Genomic DNA, 16,944 nt, shown 5'->3' on the forward strand with positions numbered 1-16,944 from the left:
TTTGATTTAGTTTAGTCTTAACTAATTTTATCTGTAAGATGAAAAATGAATTTAAAATATTTTCTTTCAGGAAGTTCAGAAGCGTTTTCCTGATGGTGTTCCTTTATTAGATCCTATTGATGACATGGGCATTCAAGATCAAGGGCTGAAAAAAGTCATCCAGAAAGTAGAGGCTTTTGAGCATCGAATGTATTCTCATCCACTTCATAATGATCCAAATTTGGAAACTGTGTATACTCTTTGTGAAAAAAAAGCACAGGTATGGCAGAGACTTACTTTTTATCATAGAGTTCTATGTATTTTACTAAATAAGTGAGTATATATTTTTCATTTTCTTTTCCTGTTGGTTTCATCAGCTAAAACAGGAAAATGTCTAGCTATTTTTTAAGTTAACTGTCAACTCTTAAAAGCAAAACAAGATGATCATTTTGAGATGTCATTCATATAACATAACATTCACTCTTTTAAAGCATACACTTCAGTGGTTTTTAGTATATTCAGCTATCTGTAGCCATAACCACTATTCCCAGAACATTCTCCCTAACAAAAAGAAACCTCAGACCAATTAGCAGTCATTTCCCATTTCCCTAACCTCCAGCCCCTGACAACTACAGATCTACTTTCTGCCTCTGTTGATTTACCAATTCTGGAGATTGCAAATAATAAAATAATATAGTATGTGGCCTTTGTGTCTGCCTTCTCACACTTAGCATAATGTCCTCACAAACGATCCACATTGTAGCATGTATTCCTTTCTATGGCTGGAAAATATTCCATTGTATGTGTATACCACATTCTGTTCAACCATTCATCAGTTGATGGACATTTGGAGTTTTTCCACTTTTGGCTGTTATGAATAATGCTGCTATGAACATTTGTGTACATGTTTCTGTGCAGACATATGTTTTCATTTCTCCTGGGTAGAATTGGGTAGGATTGATGGGTTAGATTAACTCTATGTTAACTTTTTGAGAAACTGCCAAACTGTTTTCCAAAGTGGGTATACTATTTACATTCTCAGCAGCGATTTATTAGAGTTCCAATTTGTCCACATTTTCACCAACATTTTTTATTGTCTGTGTTTTTAATTATAGCCATCCTAGTGGTATGAAGTAGTAGTTCACCTTTTTAGGGTAATTAGCTATATTCTCTAACCAGTAAAAGCATTCTTACAGCCATTTTGAATAACGAATTTAGAAAAAAAACTTTTCAAGATGAACACGTGCCTTCCCACTATCCATTTCTCCAACTAGAATCTTTTGTATGTATAAATGTCATTTCTTCCTTGAAATTTATAAGTCCTTACTGCTATGCTTTTTCAACTTCTGTCACCTGCCACTTATATCATATTTGTCTTCCTGTCTCGCAAACTAGATTTTAAGCTCCTTAGGTTCAGGTGTTTCATTTTAGCTTATTTGTACTCTTCCTTATCTCCTGTAATTATCTACCTTTATAAAGTAGATACTTAGTATTTATTGAATAAATAATATGATAAGGAACTTCTTGGCTTAATAGAGTAATGTGTTTGGTGCGTAGTTTTACAGCACTGCCTCTTTCTAGCTTTTTGTGAACTAACATAATGTGGCCCTGTGCCACGCTGGCCACAGCAGGTGTGTTCTCAGTAAACATTTAATACACCATGAATATTTCTTCTCAAGGTGAGGAAACTGAGACACAAAAAGCTTGTATATTCAGTTGTGATCCTGGCCTGCTCATCTCTCACTGGGACCATTGCAGCAGGTCCCCTGATGCTTCCAGTTAACTCCCTACATGGTCACTGGAGAGTCAGCCTTAACAGTTCCCCAACACAAGAACAGAGACTTGAGTTTGGTTGAATGGTGACTGGAAAGTATCCATGGAGAAGGTAGTTTGAAACCACAGAGAGAGACATCATATGAGCTACTGAGATATAACTGAAAAAGACCCTAGTGTCTGGTTGAAAGACTGGCTAAATAAACTTACGAAGATTCTGCAATACATGGAAAATATATTTCCTTGTGCAAGAGCATTAAATGAAAAAAGTAGGACCTAAAACCAATGTGGACTATGATTACAATTTAGCAAAAGTAAAAACATACACTGGAAAAGTTGAAAACCTTAAGTGGTTGTCTTTGAGCAGTGAAATTATATTAGGTCTCCCCTGCCCCCATTGTCTGTAATGTGCTTATATTGTATTTCCTAATGAAGGAATACTACAAAGAGTTACCATTGTTTGTAAAAGGAAATGAATATAAACAGCCTCAGTGTTCATCAGTAGAGAATTAAATACATGAATTATGCATATATTCATAGTGAAAATCAGTATAGCTATTAAGAAGAGTGAGGTAAATATATATGTACTCTTTGGAAGAGAAGTCTTAATATATTCAGTGGAAAAGGAAGCTGATCTCACTACTGTGGGAAAAGCCCCAGGCACGGATATCTGTGTTCTTCTAAAGTGTGTAGAAAAAGATGCAGAATAGCATTGTCCAATAGAAATATAATACAAGCTACTTAAGTAATTTTAAATTCTTTAGTAGTCACATTTTTTCTAAGTGAAAAGAAACAGATGAAATTCATTTTAATAAGATTTTTATTTAACTCAATATATCCAAAATATATTTCAACATGTAATCAATATAAAAATTATTTAGATAAAAATCCTAAATAGTAGACTCTCTTCTACCAACTTAGTAGGCATTATATACCTCTGAGTACTTAGCACAGTCTTCTGTTCTGCTCATATATTGGTATACTCAATCAAAGAAACTTTAGGAAACATTTTTTTTTTCTGATAGCCCTGATAAGTCGTGCTAGGTAGTAGCATAGAGTTACCTAACATAGAAAGTGTTGCTTCTTAGCCTCATAGTGTTATGACAGCACATCTGTTCATAGCAATATAAATAACTGCCAAGAGTTTAGAGTCTAGATTCTGATAACCTTTTTGAACCCCATCTTTATCACTCACTAGCTTTGTGATCTTGACCAGTTTGCTTAGTAATCTCTCTCTCTCTCTGTTTTCTCATCTGTAAAATGCAGATTTAATTTTAGTTGCTTACCTCTTATGAGTGTTGTAAGAATTAAATGAAATAATGTTAAGCACTGGAAATAGGATACATCGTCAGCTATCAATAAATGCCAGTTACTGACTACTGTCATTGCCTTTATCATTTCTACTCCTCAACTGAAGCTTAATAAATTATCTACAGAATTCCAGAGTCAGAATTTCAACTTAATCCTGAACTTCTTTGTCAATGTTTCTCTGAACTTCAGGCCTCCACTTCAGGATCCCAGTATTTTCTTGCTCTCACACTGTCATCCTCTGTCACAGTTGAAAAGTATGTAATGTTTACAGATTAACGGAATTTTAAATCTCATCCACTCTAAAGGATGACCTCAAAATTGATTTTCCCTTTAAGTTTTATCTCTGTCTATAGAATAAAGACCTGTTCTCTCTGTTAAATCCATTTCCATCCTGGGCAAATAGAAGGAATACTTTTCAGGGCATCAGGAATCATGGGGAAAATAGAAGTAGTTAAGAGACAAGATTCATATACTCTCATCTTTCTTTCCTATACTCTCATCTTTCTTTCCCTGTTGTCTAAGTTACCCCCTGATTCCCTAAGGATGAGAAGCTGGAGCTGATGTGATTGCTACTTTAGGAGTACGGGTATCTTATGCATCCTGTCGTGGGAGACCCTATCCTAATTCACACTGACTTTCTGCTTCCTGCAGGTTACCTCATTTAGCTTGTGGCCAACCACCTCAGTCCTCTCCTTCTAGACCTTCCTCCTTACCCTCCTCATTTAAGCAAGAGTCATGCTCTATGCCCAACTTCTTAAGCTTTTAACAACTCCTTAATCTCCCTGCTCTGCCTCGTGTTTTTGAAATGGATATTTTATATTTCCCATATAGTTAACATTTTTGCTGATATTTAATAACCTCAGATACATCATTCCTCTTGTGTAATATCCTGGGACAGTATCTAAGAAGCTCCTATATTCCCCTTCACCGCCCCCCAGTGTAATAGTTTGTTTCATTTCGTGACTAAATCTCATTTTGTTTGCTTTATTATTGAACTTCCTTTATACTTTTATATGCCTTAGATTGCTATAGATATTAAATCTGCAAAGCGAGAACTAAAGAAAGCAAGAACTGTCTTACAAATGGATGAGCTCAAATGTCGCAAACGTGTTTTAAGGAGGTTGGGATTTGCTACATCTTCTGATGTCATAGAGATGAAAGGACGAGTGGCTTGCGAGATAAGCAGGTAAAACTTGATTGTTCTGGAAAACTGACTTTCAAATGGGATATTGTTTTTTTTAGAGAGGGCTATTGATATTTTGGCAGAAGAGCTGTCTTAAAAATAGAAAGTTTGTATAGTACCTCCCATGTTAAATACAGGTTTTGACCATGAAGTTGAAAATTTAGAAAGGGAGAATAAAAATCTCTTGGATCTGACTAATTAACACAAACACCATTAGCATTTACATATATTTCCTCTTTATTTTAATGCATTATGAAATTTTTACATGATTGTAATCTTAGTTTTATACATGATTTTGTATACTTTTTTTAGCTATTAGGAATGTTTTCCCACCTTGAAACTTAATCTAATAATCATTACTTTTTTTTGTAAAGTTTTGGACTAAAGATAGAGTATTATAGTATAGCATGTTACAGACCTCAGTTTAAAATTGGATATTAGCTACTGTCAATTGGATATAAGTTATTGTCTATTTTGATAATCTTTGCCACATTACAAATGACCTTAAAACTATATAACTTAAAATAACAACAGTTATTTCATTCTCCCTGGTGGTTTCTGTGGGTCAGAAATTCTGGAATGGCCCATTGGATGGTCTGGCTCAGGGTCCTATGTGATTGCCATCATCCTGAAGATAAATGTTTTGCTGTAGTCATGAATATTATTCTCAGTGAGTCCATAAAAGACATTTTGAAACAGCTTTTTATGTTCTCACCATGGCCCTAGTAGATGGGGCCAGAGAATTACAAACCTTGTATATGATCTTGGACATTCCTGAAGAAGGCTTATTCATACTGTTCTTGTTGTTTATACAGTTTAGGTATGAATTCAGATGTCTGAAGGGGCCACAATTCTGTGGTAAACAGGACAATTCTTGGCCACCAAAAAGGGGTCAGTGACTACCCATTACCAGTCAGTTATTACAGAATAATGTGATACAGATTCTTCAACTTAAAAAAGCCCCAAATCCAGAATTTTAGATGCAGTCTCTTGATTTTTAAATTTTCACAAGCTAACTCCAGTTTTGTTTTGTTTTTTTAAGTCACTGTGCAAGCCAAATGAAACATTTCTTCAGTTAGACTTGGCCCACAGGCTTGAAGTTTTCCTTCAACCTGTGATAAAATTAAGCTTTCCTACTTTGTAATTAAAGACACCTAGGCACTGTAAAGTTAATAATTTATCCAGGATTAAATCTAGACCACAACACTGGTCTGCTGATTTGTATGCCAAAATTAATGTTACTGAAATTATTTCTTTGTGATATTATGTAGTATTTAGTAATTAATAAAGAAATTAATTTCTCTCAGATGTCTGCAGCTAGATTTAGCCTTGGAAGAAAAGATACTGATTTTATCCTGAAATAGAATATTTAGGGAGAGAGGGAACAAGAATACATATCAAAGTATGTTACCTTTCGCCCCAATTTGCCTCTCCCTCTTGTCGGTCTTGCTGAATAAATAAGACCCTGCCACTGAAGGCAAAAACTGGGGAGTCATCTTCAACTCCTTCTCTCCCTTCCTACTCTCTTCCCACATCTTCCTGATTGTTTTCTCCTACCTCCATGCTGTTTTAACTGTTCCCACTGACTAATGTGCATCCTTCATTGTTTATTGTCTGAAGTATTGCAGTAGCCCTCCTGACTATTCGTTGATTCTTGTCTTAAGTCTCTACAACCTATCTTTTATACTCTTACTTTGAGAATATTCTTTCCAAAGCACAAATTCCACCATGTTACTCTTTTGGTAAAAGTCTCTCAATGATTTTTGTATTGCTTTTAGAATAAATTCCATAATTTAGTATATTCTTGCCCTTCCCTCTCTAGCCTGTTTCTTGTCTGCACATGGTGTTTCTTTCATTTAGCATGACCTTTCCTTCACTCCCCTTTCCTGTATATTTTTTTTGAGATCTTCCAAAACTTGCTTTTAGCTTCTTCAATTTGATTTTAGACCTCTCAACTTTTTTTTATAGTTGCCTATGTAAATCTCTGTTAAATTGCTGTCCTGTGATTATTGTCTTTCTTGTCTGCCTCACACATTAGACTGTAGAAGTAGTCTTGTCTTATTTGTATTTTTGTCCTTTTGGCTTGACTTAACTGTCAGTTTTGCATTAGGAACCTAAATTTTGTTTTTTACTTTATTTTTGAATAGTTATAACTGTTTGTAAAGTTTGATAGTTCATGGCTTTATTCTTTTTTAGAGTTCCTCCCCAAAATAGAAAGTTTGTCATTTGTTTTGTTTTTTTAGAGTAATGTCCTTAACAGTTACTGAATGGATCCATTAAACCTTTATATAAATGTAACATGCTACATGGAACCTTGATTTTGTTCTAAAGACACCATCTTTGTAGTCTTTTTTAGCTTTCATTGAACACAGTTGAGAATTCAGAATTTTTTTTTCTACCCTTGATGATAAAGGTGAAAATAACAGAAAAAGATATTTTGCAATTATTACACAAATCAGAGAATTAACACAGAGACAAAAAGCACTCTAGGCAAGGTGATAATGAGATTGATCATATAAGCAAAATCTCAGGTCCTAGGTAAATTCTCAACTCAATCAGTGAGTGGATAATCTGTTTCTAAGATCAGGAAGAAAATTCTAAGTTTTTGTTAGTTTTACTCTCCTTTATGTTCAACAGGAGAGACTTCAGTTATGTAATGTTTTCTGATAAGAACTTGGACCATCCCATTTTTCCAAAAAGGAATTGTGACTATATTTTTCATTTATGATTGGTGTGCTAACATTTCCTTGATACAGTTCTTAGGTAGTCAAATACTGAAGATAGTTGTAAGTACAAGGAAACTGATAAACTGATGATAAAAAGATGAGAATAATTTATTGGATTGATCACTTATCTTTGTAATATAAATCTGTTATCTTTATAGTATAAATCTGGATGTGAAAATGCTGTACAATAATAGAGCAAAGAAGATGGCCTTTCTTCAGTGAAATTATGACTTGTCAAGTCTTTTAAAATATTTTATTTAGATGATGCAAAAGAAGAACTAAAAATAATAATAAGCTAAAACCTAAAAGATACATTTAAAATCTGGAGTCAATAGTATGTTTCAACAATGGAAGTGCAAGAAGAAACAGAAGTAATGATGAGCTAGTACCTATTAGAGAAATGTTTGAAATACGGAATTGTATTTACTAGGTGGATATAGTCCAGATTCATGAATGACAGTTGAGCAGCAATTTGTTACATTCTCAACACTGGGAAACGATAAAATATGTGTCTGCTATGGGTACATTCTAATTAAGATTCTAATAAAGTTTTTCATTGTCTTTGTTTTTTTAGTTATTTATGAAATAACTTAGAATTGAAAACAGTCAAAAAGGTCCTTGGGCCTGAATAATAAATGGTAGTGACTTTTTTTTCTGTATTCTAAGAGTTAAGAAATGGTTCTTTATTTCAGTGAATATGCACATTTTGACATTTACTTTTTATATGAAACACCCATTTCGCATTTATTATTTATATATTGGTAAGTATAAAGACCTGCCATTTCCTCAGTAAATCTTTGTCACTCCTCATAGCCAAATAACATATTTTATTTAAAACTACATCTTAAGGTTGTATGGGTACATATGTGTGTTTTTGTATTCTGACATTTGGAATTTATTCTTTTTTTTTTTTTTTTTTTTTTTGCATATGGCGGTATAGTGCTGATGAACTTCTTCTAACTGAGATGATGTTTAATGGCCTTTTCAATGACCTATCTGCAGAACAGGCAACAGCACTACTAAGCTGCTTTGTGTTTCAAGAGAATGTGAGTTAATAGATTTTAGCACATCTTATTTTAAGAAATTAATTTACAACCCTATAATTTAGTATTACTATGGATATTTTTAATGATAAAATATACTTTATATTTACATGAGTAATGTTAATTAGACATCAGTATAACTAACACAAATATATAGTAAGAGAGAATTAAATGCATATTATCAGAAGAAAGAGTAAAATAGAACTCTATTTGTAGACAGTCATCATTAATCAGGTTCCAAGTTATAAATTTGCTCTATAACCCAATGTATTATTTGAAGGTGTAGCCTAATCAGACAGTCCTAGAAAGAAAAAGAAAAGGTAAAATCGGGAAAAACTAGTAAATCTGTATGGGGAATGAAATTTTGAAGTACTATCCCTCCTCCCACTCTTGGAGAATAACTGTGAAGCAGCTGATCCAACTAGAGGCTGAAGTCTTAGTTTTCATAGCTAAGATTTGAGGTAATAGCCATAAAATTCTTATTGTTGGTTTAGCATTTTTCTCATGTGAGTAGTTGGTTTTTAACAGCTCTTGAGAAATCAAAAAATGAAGTGCTGGATCGAAAACCGTAAGAACACTAATCATTGTTTATTCCAAAAGGTAGTATGATTTGTTTTAGAAAGTAAAATGCATATTTCACATTTCAAAGTTAAAACTATATTCATTGTGCATGCAACAGACAAAATAGTAAGACAAGGACATTTACCTTCTAAAAATAATTTAATGTTGCTATCTAAATTTTTAGAGAACCTTTTACATTTAGTTAAACTTTTAAGTAGTAAATTGTAAGACAAATTGTTTTTTTCAGCTCTGCCATTGATCTGTTTACTTGTTAACTATTTCCTTACTTTTAACCATATAAAATATGTAACTTCTTGAAGTAGGTAGGTATTTTCCTCTCAGCTCTCTGATTACAGATTAGATTTATAACTATAGTGACAATGATAACAAATAGCATAGTAATCCAAAAACGATTTCTGCTCTTGAGAATGCCTATTATGCACCTATGAAGTAACTTAATTTGCACATGAGGAATGCATTTCTTTACAGGATGTTTTGTTTGGCTATTGTTTGCCTTAGGTTCGAAATTTTATTGTATCATTTTCCAAGATAATTGTTAAGAATGTTTGTCAAATTTTCTTTGAACAAATCTAAGATTTAGAGATTATTTGGAGTTTGGTGGTCTTCTGCCTGTGTCAGACTTTTTCCTGTGGCTAATTGCTTACATTGTGCTCTTTCTTTCTTTTTTAATGTCGCACTACAAAAATCCTGTCTTCTGAGAGGCCAAATATGTTACCTCCTCACAGGTGTTGGGCCACAATTCTTTTTAAGTCTTGGGCCAAGATGTCACTATATGTAGTTAAGATTTGTTCAGTGAAGCCATACTGTGTTATGTGTGGTGTCATCAATTCTTATGGTGGTGCCTTTCAACATCAAGTTGGATATTTTGTTAATACTTTTAAAAATATGCTTTCTATTCAGAAAGAAAGGTAAATAGAGTAAGATACTTACTATAAATAATATATGGTCTGCTTGATATGTAACTTCTGTTTAAAAATATGTTGCTTCTAAAACTGTGCCCCCACATTTTTATATCATTTGTATTATTCAGAGTAATTTAAAGATTGTATGTAGTCTTTATAATATAAATATCAGGTACTTATAAATACTTATTAACCACCCACTGTGCAATGCGGAGATCTAGGCACTAGAGAGACAACAAAAATTTTTGCTTTCATGATACTTATATTCTAGTGGATGAAGATAAACAATAAAGAAATAAAGTATATGTATATTATGTAAAAAGGAAAGAGGGTTTTGGAGAAAAGTAAAGCAGAGGAGGCAGATGGAAATCACCAAGGGGATGGGGTTGCTGTTGACCGTGAATGGACTCAGTATCAAAGATATTTACAGTCTTATGTTCTTTTCACTTTTAAACTGAGATGTTGAGTTCATTCTGGCCATTTTGCTTTTTTATGATTGATCACAATTTTTTGTTTGTTTTAACAGGAATAATAACCTGGTTCATGATTTATTACATTATATACATATATATGTATATATTCATGTTACATATCAAAACGAAGTCCTGTATACTGCATACTGATGCTTAATATAAAGGCAGATCTATTGGAACTAACCTGTAATTGCTTTTTTAAATTTACATATAATTTAAATCATGTTTCACACATGGATACAAACATATCTTTCTTATAATAATTTTATTTTTGTACAATAAGTCTACCTTTGTCAAAATTTGCCCCTTAATAATGTCTTTATTCTAATCACAATCCAATAGGTTTTGAGGATCTGAGCTTATTGTTTCTCTTTGACAGCTTAAGAAGCCAACAGGGAAAGTGTACAGCTTAGTGGTAGAGTGCATGCTGAGCATTCACGGTCCTGGGTTCATTCCCCATTACCTCCATTAAAATAAATAAATAAACGTAATCCTCCCCCCCAAAAAAAAAATTAGAAAAAAAATTTTTTAAACCTTAAAAAAAAAAAACCAACACACAGAATTCAAGCAGCTAGTTTAAGTTCATATGACAAGTTAGTAATAGACCTGAAACTCCTATTATTCTAATTGAGAAGTTGATGGACTTTTCACTATTGGGAAGACAATATTAAGAATACTAAAACTCATGCTAAACTTTTAACTGTCTTAAAAGTACTTAGAGAGCTAGAAAGAGCTGAGTAAAATTAAAATTGAGGGCATTATTTCTAATGTTCTTTATCCCAGATTTTCAGTTTCTACAGATTGAGAATTGCCTAGAAGCCAAAACTTTCAAAAATCAAACTGTGATACAACAGTTTATAAATGTTGATGTAACTAAACTACTGTGCATGTTTACAGTATTTGCTCTCCTTCAGTTCCATTTATGGGGACAGAAAATAGCACACTTTACAAATTTAGAAGTGGAATCTTTTCCTCTGAAATATAAGAGCATAATATAATTCAGGATGAGAGGAATGATAATTTTGCTTGTATAACCTAGAAGTTGATTGGAAACACCAAATGCTAATGACTGAGGTCTTATAATTTGAAATTAATGGATATCATGAAAGCTTTGTTTTGTTTGTTAAAGCAGGTAGGAAATACTGCATTTTAAATTTGGGTTTTTACATCTACTCTTTTTTCTTCTACAGTCTAGTGAGATGCCAAAATTAACAGAGCAGTTAGCAGGACCACTTCGTCAAATGCAGGTAAGGTTTTTTGAACTACATATTTTGTGAATAGTATATTGTGAAATAAACATTTTTGACAGTCTAATCATAGTATTTATCATTCCACAGAGACAGCTTCCTTCAGGATTAAATACATCATTTGATGTTAGTCTTGTCATTTAATGCTATTTTGATAACATCATTTCTAATTTTTATTTTAAAAATTAAACATTTTCCCCCACGAATATGATAAATTGTATAGAGTGAATATCTGTGAATGCAGATTTAGCATTGCATATGTAGATAGGCCATACTAACAATTCAGTGCCTGCATCATTTTCCTTGGTGCTATGAATGGCATCTAGATGGGCTAGGTTTTAGTTAGCTTATTTTTTTGTACATTTTTTCATCCTGCCTTACAACAAATTTTAAAATCAGGTTTTAAAATCTGTTTTAGACTAAGAAATGATTTATTTCTGGGTCCTCAGAGCCACAGTAGCTCATAGTAATGAATTTGTGTCTTTATAAGAAATTTAAACTTCCAGAACCAGGGGAATCTTTATTGCTCTAGGAATTTTTGACCTTTTAGATTACCGAGGAGTAAAGAATGAATCCAAATTCTCATTGTAGGGAAAAGAAAATACTGAGATTTACATTTTTAAAAGTATATTTGGGGAAATAGCATCTTTTTGCCCATAAGATTTATGTTTCTCTGTTTTGTTATTGTATCTTTATTTTGCTAATGAAACAATTAGAGATTATTAAATGTTACTCTTGAACAGTTTTAATGAAGAGTTCTGGTTTTTGTAGAAAGTCTTGCTCTTGATGTTTTTCTTAAGGACTTTAACATAGTGGGAAAGCTTTGCTGTTTGATCCCTTAGCAGTGTTAACAGGCACTGTGGCTACTTAGAAGCAGAATATCCAAATTGTGGGCTTATTACCTAGGAAGAAAAAGGAACCTTGTAGAATGATGACTTTGGAAACCTAAAGAAAAAGTGGTAAGAGAGATCATAAGTAAGACATTTTAAGTGTATCTTTTACCTTCAAAGGAATGTGCTAAAAGAATAGCAAAAGTTTCAGCAGAAGCCAAATTGGAAATTGATGAGGAGACTTACCTGAGCTCATTTAAACCTCACTTAATGGATGTGGTATATACTTGGGCGACTGGAGCTACATTTGCCCATATCTGCAAAATGACGGATGTTTTTGAAGGTATGGTTAAATTTTGTATGCATGCATTTCTTTCGGATAAGAGAAATCTACTTAGGATGGCATTGATTCACTGAACAAGAATAAGATCTTATTTTCAGTTTTTGGTCATAAAAGGGAATCTTCTGCTTATGTAGATCAAAAATAATCTCCATAAACCCTTTGTATTATTTAATAAACACAGTCTGCTCATTGTAAGAGTTTATAATCTTATGCCCATGTCTCTGCAATCACAGATAAACAGATGATCCTAGTAAGTCCTGTTTGTGTGGGTGTTTTCACTTTTGGTTTTATTCTCTTGGTAATAACCTATTGGCTTACTATATAATTCCACTAAAAAATGATACAGTTGAAAATGCTGTCCATCATTGCATTTCTGATAATAGTTACTCAACTGAAAAAAAAAATTTTTAATGAAAAAGTAAAGGAAGTATATAAGGAGTAGTCATAAGTGAATTATAAGAAGTAAATAATATTCACAGTAATTAAAGAAGACCGTATTTAGAAATGCTGTATTTGTTGTAAAAAAAAAAATTGGCTTATGTAGATTTTTACAATGGTAAATTGTGGTTACATTGACCCTTCTTAAAAATGAAAATTAATGAGCTTGGGCTTCACAGAGATTATTATAAGAATATGTAAAATATTACTTGTAAGTGTGTTTTGAGAAGAATTATATTTTTAACACACCCCGTATTATGCTTTTTACCTGATATTATTACTAATAGATTACTGTGTTTATGAATCAGTGATTTTTATGATGCATAGGTTAAACATCTCTGCAACAGAATCAACCATGAACCTTTACTGCATTGAATTTTATGGGTTTTAAAGTTTTAAATACTGTAGTTTACAGTATATTTTGTAATTGTGGTATGCTGTTTTAATCCTTTCCCTAAAGTTTATTTCTAAGCCTCCATTAAATGATCATTATTTAATATGGTCCCAGAATCGTCCTCTGAATACTATATTCTGTTACTGGGAAGGTCATTATTTATTAACTGCTATGTTCCAGACATTGTGCTAATCAGCATTTTATATAATTTAGATCTAATCACCAAAATAGCACATCAGGGTAGGTATTATTTGCACTTTACACAGGGAGGCTAAACTTAAAAAGGTAAATAATTTGGCCAAGGTCGCGACAGTACAGAATGGCGCTATGATTTGAATTCTGGCCTCTGTGACTGCAGGTCATATGGTAGTTGATAACTTCATCTAAGAACTATAATACTTTATTCTTGAATTTTGGGTCACCCAGAGACTTTTAAATACTATCCTAAATTATACATACTATCTCCATCCACTGAAAATTCGTGCTTGTAGGAATGGTAAGCAGGTCTGTAATAATTCATGGTGAGTAGCTATCGTTGAGGCTGTGAGTAGAGGGAAGCATGACATCCTCACCGCGTTTGTGAATTTTGCCTAACACACAGGAACCCTAGATGTTGATGGCTTATGTGTTTTGGAGGCCCAAAGGCAATCCCTAAATTCTAAGACTTTTTAATATAATAGCGCATATTTATATAATACCTACTTCTCTGAGAAGGTGAACACACCACATGAAACAGTAGTGGTGCGTAGTGGAGAGTAGTTTTTGTTTTAAGAAAAATGAAAGGGCAATAGACATGGAGATCTGGGGAGCCTTATGAAAAATTATCTTTGTGGATTATTTTTTACTCTTTATGCTTAAATGGAAAAGTTATCACCATATGGAAGATAAATCCTAAACTGCTAAAATTGAGGACAGTTTATATTTCTGCTACCTATGAGTTGATGTTTTCCACAACATACTAGCATTTCTGAAATGTATTTTGCCTCCTTTCAATTCCGTGGGGCTATTTTGACACACAGTTTGCCTGAGAAAGCTAAGTTTGAAAATTGAGGACTTCACTTTATAACTATAACTTGAAATTGGGTCTAACTTCAGCATAATTTTCATGGTGCCATTATATCAGCTATACTTTTTCTAAAATTGGGATATACTATATATATTAGCTCATAAAAATAAAATGTAACCAAACATCAAAAAAAGTCATTGAGAATCTTGATTTACTTAAGATAGAATTTTCTTTTTCTAGCATACTCTCTCCTCACCACCAACCCCCTTTTTTTTTTGAAAGATGTTGTTCTTTCATTTCAGAATAGCCATTCTCTCTTCATCTTGTTACTGTACATGCTTTATATAATTGGAAAAATATTGTTCCCAAAGCTCTAGCCCATGGTTATAGCGTGTCTTTTATTTTTACAAGCAGAACTTTTTGATTGGAACTTTTTAATGTGCTACGCTCAAGTGTCTGATCATGTCATGTCATGAGCCTCAGAAGTAGTTTTAAATATTTTTCAGACATTAGCTGGGGCTAGTTAACATTGTAATGAGTAACACCGGATGTTTAGGGACTATCTCATGTAAGAGAAGAGTTTATACTGTGATTCAGTTGAGGAGTTTTGAAGACTTCATACAAATAATTATTTCCTCTGTTATCACCCTGAAAAAAATGATAAAATGTAATTGTTTCTTAGTTCCATCAAACTAAACTTGAGGAACAGTTGGAAATATATTTGTATGGGCTACAGCCTAGGGTTTCAGTCTACTAACTAATCCATGTAGTAGGGCCATTGTAATCTAGACAGGGGCCATTACTATTTCTTTCTTTTTGTAAAGCATGAAGAATTTGCTATCCACAAGCACATGTCATCAGGAAAGCTTCTATGACGAACTGTCACTTGAAACTGTTGACGCTATTTCTGCCTGCCACAGGTTTTTAAAGCAAACATTGTTGCATTCCCACTCTCTACCCCCACCACATGCTCTTCTCAAATGCCTGTCAGTAAGCATAGTTTTATACCCTTCTCTGGGACAGGGTACGTCAGTATCTAAGAGATTTTCCAGTAGATTTATTTTGAAAAATACTTTTGCTAGTAATAATGGAGTAACATTTTATTAGTAAGAGTAATTTCTGTGTTTACATTTTAGAACAGTTTTAGTACTGAATGACAGGAATTAGTACCTGATACTTACTCATTTTATGAATAGTTAACTGAGACCCTAGTAGGGATCAGGAATTGTGCTGGGTGCAGTGTGAGCAACGGTCTCTGCCCCCTGGGAATGGTTTCAGCGTAAGCTGGGATCAAGTGGTAAACAACTGCAGGAAAGTATATTTATGACCCTAACCTTCGGCCAAACTCATTAAAACCACTTAAATAGGAGGATTAAATCAAGTTTAGGTCATGAACTGTGGGGAACCACGGAATGCCAGAAAGCTGGAGGTAGAGATCTCTCTCCAGATAGAGAAATGTGTTATTTCTATCCTCAATTAGAATGTTTTTTGTTCAAGAACCAGATGAGCCTATTGTGGGCAAAACTGCCCTTAAAACATGTGCACTCGAATGTCCGTCAGTGGCTGAGTGGTTAAATTACGGTTTATCCATGTAATGGAACAGTATTCAGCTGTAAGGAGGAGTGAAATACTGATTCATGCTAAAATATGGATGAACTTTGAACACACTAAGGATCTAAGTGCAAGAAGACAGACACAAAAGCCACCTATTGCATGATTCCATTTATGTGAGAAGTCCAGAATAGGCAAATCCATAGGGACAGAAAGTAGATTTGTGGTTGCCATGGGCTGGGGTAGGAGGAACGGGGAGACAATGACTGCTTAATGGATATGGATTTCTTTTGGAGTGATGAAAATATTCTAAAATTAGATAGTGATTATGGTTGTACAGCACCAAATAATACTGAAAACCACTGAACTGTACACTTAATTAAAAGGGTGAATTTTATGCTATGTGAATTATATCTCAGTGAGTTCTTCCAGAATGGTGATATAAACCTGAGTATAAAAAAGGGCAGTGACATTGAGGTGTATGCTTTAAAATGGTGCATTTTATGTGTATTTTGCCACAGTCTTTTTAAAAAGGCAGTAACCAGTAAGAATTCAGTTTGACTTTCCACTCTGGCAATACCAGAAAAAAAGGTTTGTAACAAACCACTAGGTTGTTAGTGTGTTTATTTCTGTTTCTGGTCAGCTTCAGATAGCCTGGGGATGGGTCATGGCTTTGTATCTTTTGTCTAACACTTAGTCTAGGTAGTCCTAATTGATGAGGCAGAATGATTTCCAAAGCTGAGAGTAAGGAGAACACTTGGACTAGCGGATAGTTACCTGGGTGAGATAGGATAAAAATGCACAAAACTGCTTGAGGTGACAGTAAGGAAAGGATGGGACTAAAAGCAAAATAATGAAGGATGAATGATTGAACCTTTACAAAGATAGATCTGATCCTGTTATTCCCCTGCTTAAAAATCTCCTGTTGCATTCTCTTCACAGAATAGCATCTAGATAGATGCCTTAGTAGGCATCACTCAGGGTCCTCAAATAGCTGCCTTTGTTGGGCTTTTCTGCATTGCCTCAGTGGTCTTCCCTTGTCACTGCCTGACAGAGACCTCATTCTTAAGAGACCCAAGTTATGTGTCATCTCCTGTACTTCCAGGGCATTTTGTTTACTTACCTCTGTAAGACCAAGTGTCAACATGTTACAGTAAATCCAT

General features: G+C 33.6%; 1 protein-coding gene across 1 annotated transcript in view; it reads left to right on the plus strand.

Annotated features, from left to right (window-relative positions):
• MTREX (Mtr4 exosome RNA helicase) overlaps window positions 1-16,944 on the plus strand; it is an 80,889-nt gene that overhangs the window by 61,901 nt on the left and 2,044 nt on the right. Inside the window, exons 21-25 of the mRNA XM_010977763.3 lie at window positions 71-259; window positions 4,086-4,249; window positions 7,913-8,018; window positions 11,163-11,219; window positions 12,230-12,392. Coding sequence (XP_010976065.2) covers window positions 71-259; window positions 4,086-4,249; window positions 7,913-8,018; window positions 11,163-11,219; window positions 12,230-12,392 — 679 coding nt within the window. The remainder of the gene's footprint in view (window positions 1-70; window positions 260-4,085; window positions 4,250-7,912; window positions 8,019-11,162; window positions 11,220-12,229; window positions 12,393-16,944) is intronic.

Source organism: Camelus dromedarius, chromosome 3 (genome assembly GCF_036321535.1).
Source record: "Camelus dromedarius isolate mCamDro1 chromosome 3, mCamDro1.pat, whole genome shotgun sequence".
NCBI classification, from domain to species: domain Eukaryota; kingdom Metazoa; phylum Chordata; class Mammalia; order Artiodactyla; family Camelidae; genus Camelus; species Camelus dromedarius.